Raw genomic sequence first — 20,354 nt, 5'->3', positions numbered from 1 at the left:
AACGAAAGTAATAAAGTGAGCATGTTTTCTTCACATTCGGCCTAAGTCAGCTAAACCACTATTAGTGTACAAGCAGAGTCGTAAAGATAAAAGCAAGGGATATAACCACCATGGTTTCAAGAAGAAAAGAGAGGAAACAGGGGGTGATCAATCTCAAGCAAGACAGATAAAGGGTCAGTGGGTCGTAAAAGCGAGATAAGGATCTTAAGGTATGGAGCTGAAATGTGCTTAAAAAGACTGTAAGCCGATGGCTCGTTGGAGTGTTCCGGACATCCCGGCTTTATTTCTGTTGTACTGGAAATAAAGTCCATTGCTTGGAGGATTACAACTCAGACTCTCTGTTTCAATCGGGTTAAATAAGTTGTCGTCTTGGGGAACCACGACAAAATTGGCGCTGCGAGCAGGGTGCTGTGGGAGACCGCCCGGAAACTAGCATCGGGAAGGAGTAGTGGAGACAGTGGTCTGACTGGGGCTGGACATCCCAAAGCCGGCATTCTGACAGCAAGGTAAGCAGACTTATATTGCATGTAAATCCTTGTTGTCGGAAAAAGGGATCTCGAGGCCCAGCGCACCCGGCTCTCTGCTGGTCCTGGATCTCCCCAACTCAAAGAATATCCTGCAAAGGTAAAATTAAATTGGGGAAAATACTTTGAGAGACTGAGTCTAATCTGAAGGGTAGAGTTTTGCATGCAAAGCGCGCTGCGAATACTGTGTTGTCTGTGAATGGGTAAAAAGTGCGACGCAAAAAGAACCGAACGCTAATAGATGCAACTAGGTTAAGTCAAGCGGTTTGGAGCGGGATTCCAGGTTACGACTTGCCCAAGGAGAGTAAGTGTAGGAAGGCCTGCCAGTCCGAACCTACCCAGGACCTCGGGGAAAAGACGTCAACCGAGAGGGAGAGAGATCTGTGAGAGATTGCTCTCTTACCTAATACGGTAGTTAAAACTAGGGGGAGGTTATGTGATGAGGGAGCAGAAAGAGTAGAGAGAAGTATGTCAGTGGAACTGGGAACCCTGACATAGGCTTTTACTGAGGTGCGGGGTGAACGCTAATAGCAGTTATGTATTTGGAATTGTGCATGACTATATGACTGTTTGAGAGAGAGAGAAGGGGATTTGTCACGACATGAGACACCCATCAAATTTATTAGAGGCCAGTGAGCTCCCACCAGTAAAGGGTTAAAAAAGAGACAAGCAGGCTGACTCTGTATGGTACAGAGAGAGAGAGAGAGAGAGAGAGGGGGTGGAACTATGTAATTGAGACCCTCAGGTGATGTAATAGGTATAGCCAATCAAAGTGAATTGCTTTAAGTTTACTAAATTATGCAGGGATCGGACAGAGATTTGAATTCTGCCAAGTGGGAAAGGTGGCATTACATTGCATCTTAAAGTTGTAAGGAGAGTTAACCAGTTAGGCACACAGTAGATTTGATTTTGTACTTGCCTGTGTTGGTTACAAAGGCAGAGCTGTAGAAATAATTAAACATGTAGATTGCACATTAGAATGCTTTCAGTATTTCTTTGTGCATCTGTGTTCCAAGTGATGTTTTGTTTTATTGTACCAGAATTGTAAGAAGGTGCAAGGGTCTTGATTTAGTGAGGATATTTAAAGGTGATAAAAATAAATCTTATTTTGGATTTTCTGAATCAGGCTTTAGTTAATTAAACTGCTGTACTTTGACTCACAATTAGTCTCAGAGGTATCTTTACCTACAAGAATTGGTGTTGAAACCTGGGGTCTGTTTACGGGTCCGGTTGAATGGCCACAACTGGAGCTCCGGAATAGATTACCGAATTTAAGGGAGTGAATCAAAGTACAGTAGGTGCTCATCTGTGATGAAAGAGTGTGAGAGTGTGTGAGAGGTCTGAGCTGAGTATGTGCAGATGAGGAGGTGTCTGTCTTTACACCCAGCCTTAGACCAGTTGTTAAGAGGGGTAGCCCCCCTATGCGAAGCTCAGAAGTTTGAAGTGAGTGTAAAGGCTAGAAAAGGATGCCTGGGATGTGATATTCAGATGAGAGTAAGAAAGAATCTGTCTGAGAGATCGCCGGAGTAGAAGGGAAAGCCGGCTTAATAGTGTGAGCTTAAGGGTGTAAGCCCACGAGTGTAAGCAGTGGTACGGAGGGGACTGATCACCCCTGATAGGTATCACCGGACTGTGATAAGAGCGACCTAGGGGTGGGATCCATTTCACCCACTAGATCAACAATGGAAATGATTGGGAAAAAAAAGGACGGAACTAAGATAATTGGAATTCTCTTAGTTTGAATTAATTAAACAGGTTTAAACTGGATTAATTGAACACATCTCAGTCTTGGGTAAAAAAAAAAATTGGGCTGATGACAAGGAGAGAATTGAAACGTCAGAATCACAGATTAGAGAGTTAGAAAAGAGAAACCAAACAAAGAAAATAGCAGTATTGTTAATACATCAGTTAGCTGGACTAATTGAACAAGTAGTCACTTCCACTAAGAAGTGGAGTGGGGATAAAAAAAAAATTCAGAAAATAGAAGGGTGGACATGGAAGCACCCAGAGAGAGAAAGAATAGAGGAAGGGATGGAAGGAGGAACAGAAGAAAGTAGTGAAGAGGAGGAGAGACAGTCAGTGTTAGGGGGTCACAAAGTATCCAGGAAAAAGCTGCAGTTGTGCCAGGAAAAAGTAGAATACTTGGGGAGAGAGATATCAGCAGGGCACAAGGGGATAGCTTCACAGCAAATAGAAGCAGTACTAAAAGTTCCGAAACCACAGACGGTGGGGCAAATGATGACATTTTTGGGAATGACAGGATTCAGTTCTGAATGGGTGGAAAGCTATGCAGAAAAAACACAGGCACTACGAAAGATAATGAAGGAGGCGGGGTGTGAAGAATTAAAAGCCAAACTAAAATGGGACAAAGATGCTTCAGAAGCATTTGAGAATATAAAGAAAGAAATGGCACAGGCACCAGCATTGGCTTTACCAACCTATGACAAACCTTTTGACTTATTTGTGAGTAACAGAGAAGCAGGGTTTGCTACAGCAGTATTAATGCAGGAGAATTGCAAGGGCAAACTAAGGCAGGCTGTAGCATATTACAGCACCAAGCTAGACGACGTAGCAATGGGGTATCCTCCTTGCTATCAAGGTCTGGCAGCAGCTTGGTGGGCATACGAAAAAGCAGCCACAGTCACAATGGGGTATCCGATAAACATACATGTATACCACAAGGTAGCTGAATTGATTGAAAAAGGGAAATTTGTCCTGACGCCGTCAAGAATTCATCACTTTCAAATGTTGACCACATTCCCTGACATTACGATAGTGAAGTGTAATAGGGTCGACCCAGCTGATTATATGCCATTGCCACATGAGGGAGAGGAGCATGAGTGCATCAGAGAGACAAGAGCGTATATGAAACTGAGGAAAGACCTGAAGGCTGATAGATTAGACACAGAAGGAAAGCGAACTCTGTATGTTGATGGTTCGTGCTATAGGGAAGGGGGATACATTTGAGGTGATAGAGGCGAAAGAATGTGAGCAGCCATGCTCAGCTCAGTTGGCGGAGCTTAAGGCATTGACCAGAGCATGTGAGTTAGCAAACGGGGAAGCGGTGGAGATTTATACTGATTCGGCCTATGCCCACGGGGTCTGTCACCTATTTGGGGCAATATGGAGGCAAAGGGGATTTATGAAAAGCGGAGGAGGACCAATACTACACGAAGGTCAAATCAGAACATTAATACGGGCCATGATGAATCCAAGAGAACTAGCTATAATCAAGTGTCAGGCACATAAAAAGGGAACAGATAGCATTACAAAGGGAAACTCCAAAGCCGATAAAGCAGCTAAAGAGGCATCAGGATGTGCCGAAGCTACGATAGCCCCAGTAGAAATAGCAAGATCGCATCCAGGGCCAGGTCAGGGAAACATCGAACCCCAAATTACATTAGAAGATGTAGCCCAAGCGCAGGAAGAAGCCTCTGTGGCTGAACAGACAATGTGGAAGGATAGGGGAGCCTTGCAGGGACAGCAAGATAAAATATGGAGAAATGGGGAGGGGTTGATCATAGCACCCACACCGCTACTAACCGTACTAATCAGCGAAGCACATGGGGTTGATCACTGCGCAAGGGGGGAAGTGACCAGAAAGATCAAAAAAGAAGGATTTTGGTCCCCATATCTACAGAACTCAATTGATTACATACTGAGTCAGTGTGAGGTGTGTGCTCAGAATAATATCAGAAAGGGCATTACTGCCCCAATAGGGCACATACCCATTCCCGAAGGACCCTTCAAACACTTATGCATGGATTATGTGGATATGGGAAAGGTGGTAAGAGGAAAAAGATATATGCTGGTGATTATTGACAGATTCAGTAGATGGATAGAAGCAACGCCATCCAAAGATCAAGGATCTGGAACGGTAATTAACTTCCTGTCAAAAGAAATTATCCCAAGGTTTGGCATACCCATGCAATTAAGTTCCGACAATGGGTCTGCTTTTATCGGAAGGGTGCTGAGAGAGACTCTCTCAGCATTACGGATAAAGCAGAAGTTTGGATGTGTGTATCATCCTCAGTCCCAAGGAATGGTGGAGAGGGCAAACGGAACTCTTAAGGCTAAAATAAGTAAGATTTGCAGCGAGACAGGGAAAAACTGGATAGATGCTCTGCCATTGGCTTTAATGCAGTACAGAAGTCAGGAAAACAGAATCACACATTTGAGTCCGCACGAAATGATGACAGGAAGAGTAATGCCGGTACCAAAGATCAGGGGGGCAGGGGGCCCCTCATTGGAGTGCTTAGATCAGGACACAAGAGAGTATATACAGCAATTAACTATTATACATAGAACTATATTTGAACAGGAAAAAGCCAAGGAAGAGGAGAGTCCTGCAGCAGAACACCAGATCAAACCTGGAGATCGAGTATACATCAGGAAGTTTCGGAGGTGTTGGAACGAACCGAGGCGAGAGGGACCGTTTGAAGTGACCAAAGTTTCTCCCACGGCGATACAAGTAGAAGGCAGTACATTGTGGTATCACTTAAACCATTGCACCAGAACGGTACCAGGGGCAGGGGAGAGAAGGGAGGTTGAAAACATCAATCATCTGGATTTGAGTAGCAGTGAGGAAGAAGTAGAACTACACAGGGGGAATCTTGGGGAACAGAGACAGAGCCAAAACAGAAAAAAGGAGCGGAGGATGGTGAAAGTGGTTCTGTGCATGAGCTGGCTGATGATGCAAGTGTCCAGCCTGGGCTTGTTAGCCAAGTCACCTGGGATTTGGAGACTATTTCCCTCAGGGACTTCCTTGACCCACAGTAAAGGAAAATGGAGTGTAGAGAGCATAGAGATGCAGAATTGGGGAGGTAGGGGAATAAAACATTAGATTGGCTTCTGGCAGAAAAAGGAGGAGTGTGTGTTATGTTTGGGGACCAGTGTTGCACATTTATCCCTAATAACACTGACCCAGAGGGGTCATTCACACAGGCCATGAATAAGCTGAAAAATCTCAGGAGAGAGGTGAAGGAGAATGCTGGGTTCGGGCATGGGGTATGGAATTGGCTGGACAATATGTTAGGAAGATGGGGGGCCTGGTTTGCTAAAGCTGGAGTTGTGACAGCCATGACAATAACCATCCTGGGATTAATATTTTGCTGTTTTTTACCTGTCTTGAGATCCCTCCTTGCTAGATTGGCAGTGCGACAAATGGTGACACAAGTGACAAGCAACCCACGTTTGGGAGGAACAACTAAGGAATGGGGAAACATTGAACTGCCCCCGCAGGATGAATTCACAATGACCCTGGTTGAAATTGAAACTTGTCAGTTTGCGAAATAGCTGCACTAGTGAAGGATCGTTCTACAACCTCACCGATGCCTACGGAGACCAAGAGACTTAGTCTGTACACAGGAATCAGTCTTTTTCCCTTCCCTAGACAAGGGTGGGAAGGTTTTTGGCTGATGACTGTTAAGGGCAGGCAATCTGGGGGAGCAACCTAAAAAATTCGGACTTTTGCTAGACAGGCCATGATAAGACTAGAATGGGGACATTAATCCCTGACCAAAATACTCGGCTCCCCCACGTTGCCTACAAGTGTGATTAAATATGTGCATGTGAACGGGGTCAAACAAGGGGGACTATCTGAGCTGACCTTGGTAATTGGAATGAGACTAGGGGATAGTCTCAAAGGGGGGATATGTAAGGAAATTTGTACTCAATATGTAAGCATGTTAGTACTTAGAGAATTTGTACTGAATAATTGTGCCTAAACTGGATATGAAATACGGAAGCAAGGATAGTATTAGAATGTCTTCCTTGAAGTAGAATTAGGATGGGTAGGATGGGTAATCAAGTATAGCTGATTTGTAACCTAATATAATCAAGTGTAGCAAATGTGATCAAAGCAGGAGGCCCAGAGCAGCAGTATAGCAGTTACTTACTAGCAAATGCAACCAATAGTCCCTTAGGGGACAATGGACACAACCCATCTGTCCAGCTTGAGATTGACCGTAATAAAACGAAAGTAATAAAGTGAGCATGTTTTCTTCACATTCGGCCTAAGTCAGCTAAACCACTATTAGTGTACAAGCAGAGTCGTAAAGATAAAAGCAAGGGATATAACCACCATGGTTTCAAGAAGAAAAGAGAGGAAACAGGGGGTGATCAATCTCAAGCAAGACAGATAAAGGGTCAGTGGGTCGTAAAAGCGAGATAAGGATCTTAAGGTATGGAGCTGAAATGTGCTTAAAAAGACTGTAAGCCGATGGCTCGTTGGAGTGTTCCGGACATCCCGGCTTTATTTCTGTTGTACTGGAAATAAAGTCCATTGCTTGGAGGATTACAACTCAGACTCTCTGTTTCAATCGGGTTAAATAAGTTGTCGTCTTGGGGAACCACGACACTAGCTTTCGGGATTTTCCCCTTTGTTAGGTGATGAAGGCGCAAACCCCAAAAGCTAGTGGGTTTCCAATCAAATAAACTTGTTGGACTTAAACTTGGTGTTGTGAGACTTATTGTGTTTACCCCAGTCCAACGCTGGCATCTCCACATCATTCATACAGTGTCATGGACAGATGGCCAAGGTGGCAGATTGATGCACTAAGTAGGTATTTCTCAAACCACCACTTAACATGCCCTTTAAGATTTAACCAGCACCCTTTGCACCATTGGCAAGTGCTTCAAGTAGTGTTGAACATGGAATTGTCAGAAGTTTCCTCCTGATGGAGAGACGACATATTTTAAGTGTAATACTGACCGTCAGGCTGTTGACGAGTCTGAGAGAAAGCTATCCCAACTTTTTTTTGCAGAAGTCCACAGCTGTTATTGATGAGGTTTGTAGAGAGATGAACTGGATGTACCTCTTATGTGAGTCAAATGTTTAGTACTCAGTTAATTACAAATGATCTGATTTTATGACAACTTCAGTTGTGTGTTAGTAATCAAAGGCATTATAAAAATCATAGGAATCAAGATGGTGGTCATTAATTTAATACAAATTCTTTCCGACAATATACCCGAGCACAGTGGAAACCAAAATGGGGATTCATTCAATCTAGGCTCTTACTTACTGCAAAAGGACAGCAAAAGAAAATCATGCTTACAGATCTATCCTTTGTGCACCTTGTGGCAGAGAAACCAATGTAACCTACTGGAGTTGCTATGTACTATAAATAAAAAGTATGCTGAGCATATTAATTCCCAAAAACAATATAACTTCAAAACATCAGTGCGTTATTGCACAAGAGCATCAAGTTGATTTCTATTTCACAAGCAAAATTAAGAAATACTGTTCTCATCCCTTCATTTTGCTCTGGGTAAACACTATACAGAACAAAACTACTGGTTTAAAAAAAAAAATCACCACAATGATATTATGCCACAATAGCAAAAAGGCTAAGGTCATTGCACAGTTAAGACTAAGTACAAGCAGAACACACCATTACAGTGTTATTACAGGTTCAGTTCACCTGCAAATTCCCCATAATGCAACCAGCATTTTTTGACAACATGCACAAAACTTAATTACAAAACATTAAAAACAGCAACAAGGACAATGCAAAATTTGACTCAAATCAGTACTAAAGATGGTTGCCCTAAATTATAATCCTGTTATGTTAAACAACAAAATTCCCTCAAAATGTTTGAGATTTTTGTCTTGGCACCATCAGACCTGTCAATTGAGAAACATTTGGAAAGATCATGGCATCGTTTTCAAATAGCATATATTCAAGATTCTATGGTTTCCAAAAGCAAACAGCTATGGCAGCTATCAATTTTTTGTAAGACTTAAGTGTCTTATAATTAGATTCCAATATCAAAATTTATGATAGGCTGAGAGACAAGTATTTCTTAAAAGGAACAAATTTCTCATGCTGCTTGTTAAAAGCATGTTTAAAATTCAGCTCTGTTTACCTGGTGCTGATTTGTTTGCCCCAGGCAGTCCAAATGCTAAAAATGTGGAAGAATCCTAGATAATGGGTTTTCTTTTTACAAACCTAATGTATTTTTTTCTTTCGAGATTTCAGAGTAGGTTTTAATTAGGTTTATTAACATGAAGCATTGTTATGTGAAATTAGCAGATCAATGCTTAAAGACAATCTGGCAGCTTCTGCTCAAGTCTGCAAGGAGGTGGGCTCTGTCTGAAGGCTGTTGTTTGAGTGTCTCTCTGTGTACATCTCTCCAAGGGTGTTCAAAGACTCTAGGACTGGTATCAAGTAAAAACCACGCAAGCCGATGTGGCTCGCTAAAGGATTTTTAAGTGTATTTTATATCCAAGGAATATTGCTTAAAAATTGGAACTAAAACAGTTTAGCAGTTAAGAACTGCATATCATGTTCAAGTATTTTAATTGTTAAAAAAGTTAAGCAAAATCATGTGTGATATTTAAATTGTATTGTTAATAATAAAGTTTGTTTTGATAAAAGCTCCCTAATGTGTCAATAGAATCACGCCTGGAGTGAAACACCTTATTCACTCACTATGCCAAAAATCTGATCTGGTCTGCCACAGCTGCCATATCCTTGGATGGACTTTTGTACTTAGATAAATATGAAAATTGCTTTCAGGTTAGTGGTTAGAGACAAAAAGAGAGTCACTTCAACCTCAATTGAAGAGCATTACTAAATGCTAAATCCTTTCAGTCTGGCTGACTGCAGCCTTGTTCACCTTTACAGGAAGTTAGGTTAGATTTAAACTTGAGGGACACTACCCAACCAGGGAGTGGGATAGGTCAAGCTTTAAGTGGACATTTTGCAATCAGCAACTGCAGGAAGGCCATTCATAAACCTTGCTAATCAGGTTAGAAATGAGGAAGATCCACACACAGTGCCTTCCTGCTATTTAATGCCTCCCTCCAAACTCTCAAGCAGGGCATTATATTCTGCTCCACAGTGTGCATTCTCTCCCCACCACCCCCCTTTCCCAACATTTGTTTCCCCGAGTAGGTTTTTTTAAGCTCTCAAAGCTTCTGTGCATGCAAAGAGAGCACAAGGAGTCATTTGGCCACTCAAGCCTGCTCGGTTTTCCTCTCTCAATCTTGGGCAACCTGATCAAAAATTTGCTTAACCTATTTTTGAAATGACCCAACCTCCCATTTCGGTTCAGGGAAAAGAGAAATTCAAACCGACCTCAAGAAATTTCTCATCTCAGTCATAAATGCAAGGCTTTGTATTTTGAAATGGTTTTGTCCATTTTGTTTTCCCTACGAGTGCAATCATCCTCTCAAGCATCTACCCCATCAAGCCCCCTCAATCTTATTTGTTTCAAATTCTTAGCATATTCTTTTTAAACTTCACATGATCAATGTCTTGAGCTGCCCTTGAACATACAAGCTAGATCTTTTGTCTTATCGAAAGACACTGATTTCTCCAACCCTCAAAAGACAGATCAGGAACATGAAATTAAGGCTACATATGACTTACTTCACAACCACTGAACATGATTGACAGTTAGCATTCTAGTGAAACTCAACAACATCTGGCATTCACCCACATGCAATAAAATACAATGTTGCTGTTGGCAACTCCCTGCTCTCAATACCAGACAGTAATCTTCAGAAGTCACTGAACCAAACTTTTTATGCTGTGATACTGCTTGAAATTCAATTCTTCCCTCCTTAAAGATACAGCACACTAATTCATATTGGACCATCTCAGACAAAGTTAATTGCTGTGTTCTCAAATTTTCTTCTAATGTCTAAAACTCAGATATGGAATGTTCCAATCATTTATGTATTTACATTAGTGTTCATAAATTCATGGGATTATTCTAATAAATGGGACCTTTAGTAAACAATACTTTTAGAAGTAGCGTTCCAGTGGAATTGTTTAGCATAGCAGCAGGTCAAACAAACACTTTTGCGGAAAAAGAACTGTCCCTAGAAATGTCAAGGTCTCTTGATTCAGGCTTCCACATTGACATTCCTAAAAATTGGTTGTCATAGTGAGATGGAATCTGCTTGCCCAGAGTATTGCTCAAAGTGTGGCTTATCAGTTCAGTGACATATAGCACTAAGCCACTGGAAGAACCCAATTTTTTCAGCTCACCCATGCCTGCCACAGGACAATTTACTATCTGACATGGTGGGATTCAAGCCTGGAACCTGAGAGCAATGCTTTTGGGTTTTGGTTTACCAGTTTAGGTGATCTATATCACGAGGCCATAGGAAGAACCCAGATAAATCTTCCCCAAGTTGATCAGATGGTGCCTTGTACTCTCTCATCCATTTAAGTGCCTGTAATGGATAGCAAAGGACCCTCAGTATCAAATAAACCAAAAAGGTGGCCAAGGTAAGTTGATGAACAGGAAGGAAAGTAAGCACTGATATTTTGGGTACTGGCCCTGTATTCATTGGTTAAAAATGTTTTGTTTCTAGATGTACGAGTAAGTGCTCAAAGACTTGGGGCAATCCTCATCAGGCAGTCACCTCCTTCAGATGGAAGGTGAACCAAGGTCCAGGGAAAATGGAGGAAGATCAACCAAGGAAAGTGAAGGAAATAGAGGGAAGAACTCCCTAACACTTTGAAAAGGAGTTTAGAATGCTGCTACCACAAGCCGTGTTAACTGTCTATTCAACCTCAGATCTTTTCCAGCCTGTTTAGCTAATGCATCATAGGTAAACAGTTGCTGAATAAACTACTTCAAAATAATTGTCAATATTCTACTGCACATCTTCAATATAATTGGCTCCCAAACAGTTTATGAAAACTATGAAACTGTCGTTGAGCAAAGATTTACTTCACGTCAAGTTTAAAACGATCAGGAAATCTACACAAGACATAACTCAGTTAAACAGCAAGCACCACTTTCCGCAAAATCTGGACCATTATCATCCAATTATTCTCTTACCCAACTGCTCAGCACTGTTTTTTTTTTGACCACGATCAAAACGTGCATCATACATCTGGAAAGTTATGCCGATGCTAGTTGTGATTTGTCCAATATCAAAAATACTCAGCAGCCCACTTTGGGCAACTTGAATTGGAAATGAAGCCAATCATAGCAGCATCACACATCAAGAATCACGTCAGCACAGCAAATCAAATCAAAACTGGAATGGAAAACATTCTTCAGTTGAGAGACAACATGGCAAGTGTTAGAGCTGTTGCAATCATCTTACATGCTGCACTTAGTACTGCACTTAGTACTGCCAGTAGTGGCAGATACATGAACCCAAGTAGGATTGGCTGATCAAGCAGGCTTCTGACCTAGGTGATTTTTGAGCATCAAGTTATGTTCCACGCAGGTAGAGTATTCCATCACACATGATATGGGTTGTCCAGATAAGGAGGGATTTTTTGAGGGGTCAAGGAAGAGGACAAGCTTTGTCCCGTTGTAGTCAAAACGATTGGATTATCCATTAGGCCTCGTCATTGGAAACCTTGACAATTCTGCACTCAAGGCAAATTTAGTTTCTCAGTTAAGTTGGCTCTAAAAACAATGGCAACTGAGTTTCCAGTTATAACAACCCAGAGTCAGTATCATGCAGTACCTTAGTTTAAAAGGGAAGGTTAATTAACAGAGCTCAGTCCAACTTTAAAAAAAATCTCTTAAGTGGCTGTTTTCTAAGCCAAGAACCAATAATTTAAAACAGATACAGAATACATATAGAGCTAATTTTTTAAAAAAAAAGCTTTCAGCAAATACTTAAATCACAGCATTAACCAGGAGAAATTTTCAACTTCAGTTTGAGTTAATAGCTCGCATCATATTTTCACTGGCCCATTCACATAGCACAGCATGTTTCAAGCATTGTAGCAAATCAATAAGTTAGCGGTGATAACATCATGGATAAAATACAAGCTTTTATCCAAAAGGAAGCCACAATTTGAAGCGTGCATGCCTTATGTTCAACTCCAGTATTTGTAACTAGATTTTGCAGCCACAAAGATGTTTCATTTGGTCTTGATCAAGGAGACAAGAATTTGTTAAAAAATTCCATGACAAATCAACAATTACCTTGAATGAATTTGCTCAAATTGCTGCAGTACCTTGTATAATTCTGTCTAATGTTTAAAACACATGGAACCAAAGTGTTGGCAGCAAATTAGATACTTTTCCAATGCAGCCAAGATTATTTTCATAATCATCTAAAGCTCATTTCAGCCAATAATTTAGAGAGAGGGGCTGAAGGCAAAAGCTCGTGAAAATCATAACTTGAAACACACTTGTTGGAAACCAGAAACAAAATCTGGAAATGATCAGACAGCATCCCCAAAAGGAACAAGCTCAGATTCGACCTGACCCAAGAGTTTCCAGTATTTTCTGTTTAACAACAGCAGTACACTTAATTGCCAAGGCAGAGAGGTAACATACCATTTAGTAAAATGTCTGCAATAAGATGTAGCTGCCTTCCGTACCTAAACAAAATGGACACAAAGTCCCCTCAAATGTGAGCTCTGCCCTCGCACAAGTTTAAAGTCTATTTGTGAACTAATAGCTGGTAGGTTTCTCAAGTGACTTCTGAAAAGTGACTTCCTTTAGGAAGCTGGTGTAAGAAATGTCAACTTTCTAATGCTTCAGAAATTAGAAGAAATGCTTCTTGGGAGTTAAATCAAATCAAAAGTACGTACAACCGTTACAAGATGGCTATCATCTTCAACTGTTCTCCCCTGTGCCATAGCTCCATCTGTAGTACAAGTTGAAAAGCTCAAAACCACCATTTACGCTAGTCGAAACACACATTAAATATTAATTCACTTTACACCACCACCACCCCCCCTCCAAATGCTGTAAAGAATGCAAGAGTAATTGCAGGTTTTACATAGCAGCATACATGTTTAGAAGGTTCCTCTGCACTTTATATTTGGTTTGAATTACTTCCAGTCAGTAACTGACAATTTGAGAATGCATTATTTTAAGGCAGATAATTTAACCAAGTTTCTGATGTAATTTCATGCTAAAGTTTACATTAGTTTAAGCAGTTATACAACAGTACACTTATTCCAAGTCAATTTAAAGTTTATACTGGTAGTCATATGAAGCAGTACAGATTCCTTACCGCAGATCAATGGTTGTTTATTTGTTGAACCGTGCATATTTCCAGAATGGCCATCATGGCTCACATGCCCCAATCGCAAATTGGATACAGAAGACGGCACTCTTAATTTTGTAGATGGAGATGGCACAGTCTGGCTCTTAGTGTTGCTCCTTGGCCTCCGTTCAGCTTGAATGTCACCAATGCTGGGTGCTAATAATTCAGTTAAAGGGACCTGTAAAATAAATTTCAGGAAGTAGAAAGCTATACAAAGTCTGCATGGTTTGAGTTTTGCTTGAAGATATTACTTCATTAGCCATTTATAGAACTTTGCTGTTAAACTGTTTTGAAACTGGCAGTATTTGCAATTTACTCTATGTAAACATGCCTGAATAAGGATTCTTTTGGCTGAAGCGCTGTGAAGCCCACAAAGTACATCCAACATTCTATATACAAATATAAATCAGCAGCCAACATTGTATACAAATGCAGATATTGGAGAAAGGAAATGCACTACACCTCACTCAAATGGCGATAGCTTGTATTTTGTAAAAATATGGCACATTGAGCAGAAAATAAAAACTGCCTTGTGTTTCGTAAATAATATTGGTCAACATACTCATCAACAAACCAGTGGGTCAAGTTAATCCTTGACTTGCATTAAAATGGGGGAGAGGAAGTGCTATAGTTGATTTCCACATTTAGCAGCCATGGGAACATTGGCAGGTACTTGGGTAAGGTATTGCAGAGGTGGAGAGAGAACATAGAAGGATAAGCTACTTTTTGCTTCACGTTTAGTGCCAGCACTGACATGCTCCAGAGCAACTGCCAGGATTTAAAACTGAAGAAATATAATTGGACAGTCATTAGTCTGAGACAAGTTTTTGCTCAGAGCATGGATGGTTGGGTCATTAAACATGTTCCAATGTAGAATTAACCAGGTTTTTGATCTACAAAGGGATCTATATGGTTATGGGAGTAGACAGGAAAGTAGAATTAAGGCTAATCAGATCATTTAAATGGCAGAACAGGTTCACTAAGTAAAATGGTCTATGCCTGCACCACAAAATTCTCTCATTTAGAGTCAGAGATTTACAGCATGGAAACAGGGCCTGCAGTCCAACTTGTCCATGCCACCCTTTCAAAAAAAGGACTTGAAATGTCCCAACTGCCCACGCTTGGCTATATCCCTCAATAGCCTTCTTACCCATGTGACTGTAAATGTTTTCTTAACAAAACTGTACCCGTCTCCACTACCACCTCTGGCAGTTTGTTTCAGAGGCACCACCCTGTGAGGAAAAAGTTGCCTGTGGATCCTTTTGTATCACTCCCCTCTAATTTTACACTCCCCTAACTTTGGAAAACAATATTGACTATCTAGCTGATTTTTACTCCTATTATTTTATCTATCTCTATAAAATCATCCCCCAAGCCTCCTACACTCTAGAGAAAAAAAGTACCAGTCTATTCAACCTCTCCTTACAACTCAATCCATCCAGATAACATCCTAGTAAATCTTTTCTGCAGTCTTTCTAGTTTAATAATATCCTTTCTATAATAGGATGACCAGAGCTGGACACAGTATTCCAAGTGTGGCCTTACCAATGTCTTGTACAAGACATCCCAACTCTTGTATTCAATGTTCTGACCAATGAAACCAAGCATGCCGAATGCCTCCTTCACCATTGTCCACCTGTGACTCCACTTTCAAGGAGCTATGAACATGCATGCCTAGATCTCTGTTCTATAACTCTCCCCAACACCCTACCATTAACTAAGTCCTGCCCTAGTTCGATCTACCAAAATGCATCGTCTTGCATTTATTTAAATTAAACTCCATCTGCCATTTGTTGGCCCACTGACCCAATTGATCAAGATCCTGTTACAATCCTAGACAGCTTTCCTCACTGTCCATTATGCCACTAATCTTGGTATCATCTGCAAACTTACTAACCATGCCTATATTCTCATCCAAATCATTAATAAAAACGACAGTGGACCCAACACTAATCCCTGAGGCACACCTGTCAGTTACAGGCCTCCAGTTTGAAAAACAACCCTCTACCACCACCCTCTGGCTTCTGTCAAGCCAATTTTGTTTCCATTTGGCTACCTCACCCTAGATCCCATGAAATTTAATTTTAAACAACAACCTACCCAGTGGTACCTTGTCAAAGGCCTTGCTAAAGTCCATGTAGACAATATAAACTGTATTGCCCTCATCTACCTTCTTGATTACCCTCCAAACAAATTTGAGACATGATTTTCCACTCAAAGCCATGCTGACTGTCCCTAATCAGTCCTGCATGTCTAAATGCCCGTAGATCCCCTCTCAGGATACCTAACCTACTGCAGATGAAGCTCAAAAAACTCAAAAAAGCATAGTTCAAGCTTTTCCCTGCAGCCTCTCTTAAAGAAAGGCACGTTTGTCACCCTCCCATCTTCAGGCACTTCACCCGTCGCTGTTGATGTTTCAAATATCTCTACTAGGGGACCCACAACTTTCTCCCTAGCCTCCCACAATGTCCGAGAACATACATCAAGGTAGATAAATCCTCAGGACTTGATATGCTTTAAGACTTCCAGCACCTCCTTCTCTAATATGTACACGCCTCAAGACATCACTAGTTATTTCAAGTTCCCTAACATCCATGCTTTTCTCAGTGAATACTGATGAGAAATATTCATTTGGGATCTCACCCATCTCATGAATCTGCACATAGGTGACCTTGTTGATCCTCAAGATCAACTTTGTCCCTAGTTACTCTTTTGCCCTTTATGTATTTGTAGGAGCTTTTTGCCTCATCTGCCAAAGCAAAAAAGGACACAAAATTGCCCTTTGATTTCGCTCAACTCTACTTCCACACCCTCTACTCAAGGTAGCCACTTGATTCCTGCTGCTCATACACGTCATGTGCCTCCTCCTGTGCAGACCAAAGGGATAATGCTTGGTGCTCAGACAGAGTTATAACTTTTAAGAGAAGTGTGTATGCTGCAATTCAGAGCCTTAAGTTTCAAACTCTTTCCAAAATTGCTATTCTAAAAGTTATGGCCATTGTTTCACATATTGCTGATTCTCAGCTTGCTTCAGTGGGTTTTTGGCCCAGATCCCTCTTTTTTTTTTTAAACCCTTTCTTCTACCTTCTCTTCGCCCATCCCATGAATCCAAAAATCATCCTCATAATTTTCACAATTACACCATCAGTTTCTAATTGCTCTGCCATTGCCTTCCCAGTTATTTCCCAAAACTCAAGACAAGCCATGCAGCTTCCATGATTAGACATTAAGTGCTGATCTAAGAAGCAACCTTGGATATTGTGAAAAAAGCATCACCATTTAAACTGGGTTGAAATAGTTATTGCCAAATCTTTGAAAAAAATATTGTTGTCTCAAGAGACATGGTAGACACTCCTTATAGTCAAATCCAATGCCCTACTGCTAGCCAAGTTAAAAATTGTATTACCAATGATCCATAAACTAAAAAAATGAGTGCACTTTTAAAATGTAAGCTGAATTTTTGGTTCTGTTAATTCTGCTAAAACATGCAAGATTGTTTTACCCAAGTAAATAGGTTGCAAACATGGTGGTCACTTACTTCTGCGGTGTGAAGACTTTCCAAAGCAGTAGTAGAAACTGGATTAAAACTGACTGAGCGTTCATCTATTGCATCTGCCACGCTGCGACATCGTACCCTTGGTTTTCCAACAGCTGAAATAATGTTTGGTGAATTGGTGCTGGCTATTCCATCAGATTGAAACTTTTTATGTTCACCCCTATTCGCTCCCACAGAAGAAAGTGATGACTTGGAGAAGTGCAATGAACCAGATACTCTACTTCCAGCTCCGCCTGCAAATGCTGAAACCGAAGATGCTCTGGTACGAGGCTTGTTACCACGACTGGATTTTGAGGTTTTGTTTTCTATCCAGTTAGGAGTTTGTGGTTCATTTACAGAGAGCCTTTTCCTAAACACTATCTTTTGGATTTTCACAATATCAGCTTTTGTTTTCGATGCTGATTTTGAAAGTGGCTCCTTTTTGTGATTTGGTACAGGAGATTGAGAACATGGAGAATCAAGGGAGGAGATGAAATTGATAGACTTTGGCAAATGTTTACATGAAACTTCTGTTGAAAGGCACACATTGCCTTTTGGCACTGAAGACTTCTGCTCAGTTCGAGATACAACTTTGGGTTTGATGTTGTTAAAATTAGGTTTGGGATAAGATTTGATCTCTACTTTGGATAATTTGGGTTTCATGTTTGCATAATATTTTATTTTAAAAGCTGGTTTCTGCACTAAATCTCTTGCATCTGACTGCAGCATTGTGGTGGTTGGGGACTCTTGTGCAGAACAGCTATCAGATAAATCTGTTAGATTCTGTAATGGTGAACTGGAGAAAATCATTTTTTGGGATGCCAAAGGAGTTGATGTTTGAGAAAATGAATTTTCATGTTCATGAACAGTTGGAGAACTGGAGACTGAAAAGGTTTCATCATTTACAGTCCCTTGGCAAGATGTTTCTGCTTCAGGTACAAGTTCCTGTGCGTCAGGCCTGCAATTGTTGATTTCAGATTGAGAATCATTATTTATGTCCTTCAACACTATAAACGTGGTATTCATTGCTGAATTTGTTGACATTTCATAAGCTTCAGTTGCACTCATTTCTGTTGCAGCCATTTCATTTTTGATTTCTTCACACTGTTCATTTATAATTGGTAGCTGTCCATCTGTTTCTTTTGGCTGGTGTTTCACACAGTGATTGCAACCTACTTCTCTGAAGTTCTTATTTGGATTGAAGGTGCTGGAGTGCTGTGTTGGCCCCGTGCTTGGGTCGTGGAAGTGTTTTTCAGAAAGTATTTTTCCAGCGTTCTCTCTGACACGTTGATTTGACTCTTCAGAATTGAAGTTAGCTTCCAATGGCAGTTGATATATAATTTGAGTGGTATTCAGAATCTCATTCTCACCTTGGGATTCAAAAGTAGAATCTGAATCATTACAAAATACAGATGATTCAAGAACAGGCACACTAGATTCATGTTGTTGGCTGCCTATATTACTATGCTTCATTTCCAGTTTGGATTCAGATAGTAATGTTGAGTGGCCCAAATTTCTTTCCATATTCATTGTAATTCTCATCATTGTCTCATTAGGACTATTAATTATACTCAACTTCAATCCATCACCCGTAACACGATGCTCCAATGACTTCTGAAGATGTGTTTCATGTGTGTCACAAGTGTTCAACTTTCCTTCAGCATCTGTTGCAAGGTAGTCACCTGAGGCTTTTCTGCAAGGCAATTGGCTTTTGACAATGTGATCTTGCTTATGATCCGGCATACACTGACCCTGAACTGTTGATGTAGCAGAACACTTTGAGCTCCAGCTGCACTGATAATCTGAAGAGTTACTTTGAGAATTGGTGACGACAGATGCTTTGTGATCACAGGAATAATTTCGAGCCATTTCCAATTCAGGCCTATATATTCCATGCAGCCGACAAGCTGTTTGGTCAGAAATCGCTTTAACATCAACACCTATATTAAAAGAAAATCTCTGTGTTTCTGGGCACTCACAGTTCCCATTAGTCAATGGGGTTGTAACATGGATCATTTCTGGAGATATTCCTTTGCTGCAAGGAACTTCATTGCCATTGGGGTCATTGATCAAAAGGGGCAAATGAAAATTGCTTTCTATCTCATTGCCTGAAGACTCTTCCATCTCTCTGGATTTGTTGGCTTGATAGCTCATTTTAAATAAAGATTTCATTTAAATCAAGCCTTGCAGAGCAGTTTTGCGATCAGAAGCAGTGTATAACACCACTTTCATAGAATGAAAAACTGAAATTTTAGTCTCAAGTCAGTATGACAAAATTGTACCAATTTTTCCCCTCCAGTAGCAAGGCTTGTTCTACTCTTGACTTGAAGAATCAACATTTGAATGAGTCATCATTTTTGTACCGGAGCTAAAAAGAAAAAGAAAACAGTTAGCTTTGCCACATCCTCAATTATTCCTGGATTTACTCATTTCTTAATTATGGAGGTGCTTCATTGAGGCTAGAAAAGTACTGAAGTGCAGAAATCTTCATAAGTCTTGTACATTTATCCAATGTTGGAGCTTGCCAGAGAAAGAAAAGAGCTTCTTGTAACCAAAGCTTGCATTAATAAGCTTATCAAAGCCCCCTGCCAGAATAAAGAATGGGTTTCATCATCTCTTTGGGAGCACGTTTCCAGCTGGAGCCTTTCTACAGGCAGCTTGTGCTGAAGTTGCACCCCAAGATTTACATTACAAATTTTCCTTAGATTCTCCAAAAGCAAGTGAATGAGAGAAAATATTTAAAATGTAAACAAGGAATTAATTATCAAGCTACAAAGTAAAAATGCACAAACAATCCACAATTGCTGGCAAGGCTCTGATCTATCGAAGTTTAAAAACTTCCATTACTACACAGACCCCCACTCCGCATCATACTCACCCATTCCACAAAATAAAAACTTGGATGCTAAGTGGTGTTGGATAATTTCCAACTAATTAGGCTAGTAAATAAAACAAATGGAGTATAGGAGATCAGACATGATCTTTGAGTTGCCTTTTTAAAATCGCAAACATACAGTGCACGGTTGTTTTGGGTAAGTGTATACTTTTATTTTCTTGGTGACAGTAGTCGTTCATGTTTGTTAAGTAAACATACATTCACTAAATGTAACTCATTATTTAACCAGTCCTGGCATCCCCATGAACAGTAGTTTGAATCTTCCATTTAAAAACTGCGTACTTTCCTTGGAAAAGCTCACGTGTGAAATTAGAGTAAAACAGCAACTGATGACTGATCAAGCTAGCTTTTGCATCTGCACTTAATTCAGGTCTAGTACATGCATAAATCATAAGTTAATTTTTCAAGTAA

At 40.6% G+C, this 20,354-nt stretch overlaps 1 protein-coding gene across 5 annotated transcripts in view; it reads right to left on the bottom strand.

The window, feature by feature from the left end:
- mtus1b (microtubule associated tumor suppressor 1b) overlaps positions 1–20,354 on the bottom strand; it is a 144,097-nt gene that overhangs the window by 97,554 nt on the left and 26,189 nt on the right. For all 5 annotated transcript variants that reach the window (XR_013886460.1, XM_080186903.1, XM_080186887.1 and 2 more), the window contains exons 2-3: positions 17,051–19,415; positions 13,480–13,690 (exon numbers count right to left, since the gene is read on the bottom strand). Coding sequence is in view for 4 of the 5 variants with exons in the window: in XM_080186903.1 (XP_080043029.1) it covers positions 13,480–13,690; positions 17,051–19,219 (2,380 nt within the window). In the remaining variant the exon portion in view is untranslated. The remainder of the gene's footprint in view (positions 1–13,479; positions 13,691–17,050; positions 19,416–20,354) is intronic.

The sequence above is a fragment of the Carcharhinus amblyrhynchos genome, chromosome 1 (genome assembly GCF_965287045.1).
Source record: "Carcharhinus amblyrhynchos chromosome 1, sCarAmb.v2.hapA, whole genome shotgun sequence".
Classification (NCBI taxonomy): Eukaryota; Metazoa; Chordata; class Chondrichthyes; order Carcharhiniformes; family Carcharhinidae; genus Carcharhinus; species Carcharhinus amblyrhynchos.
Note: the sequence above shows the minus strand (reverse complement) of the source record. Positions and strands in the feature narration are given on the sequence as shown.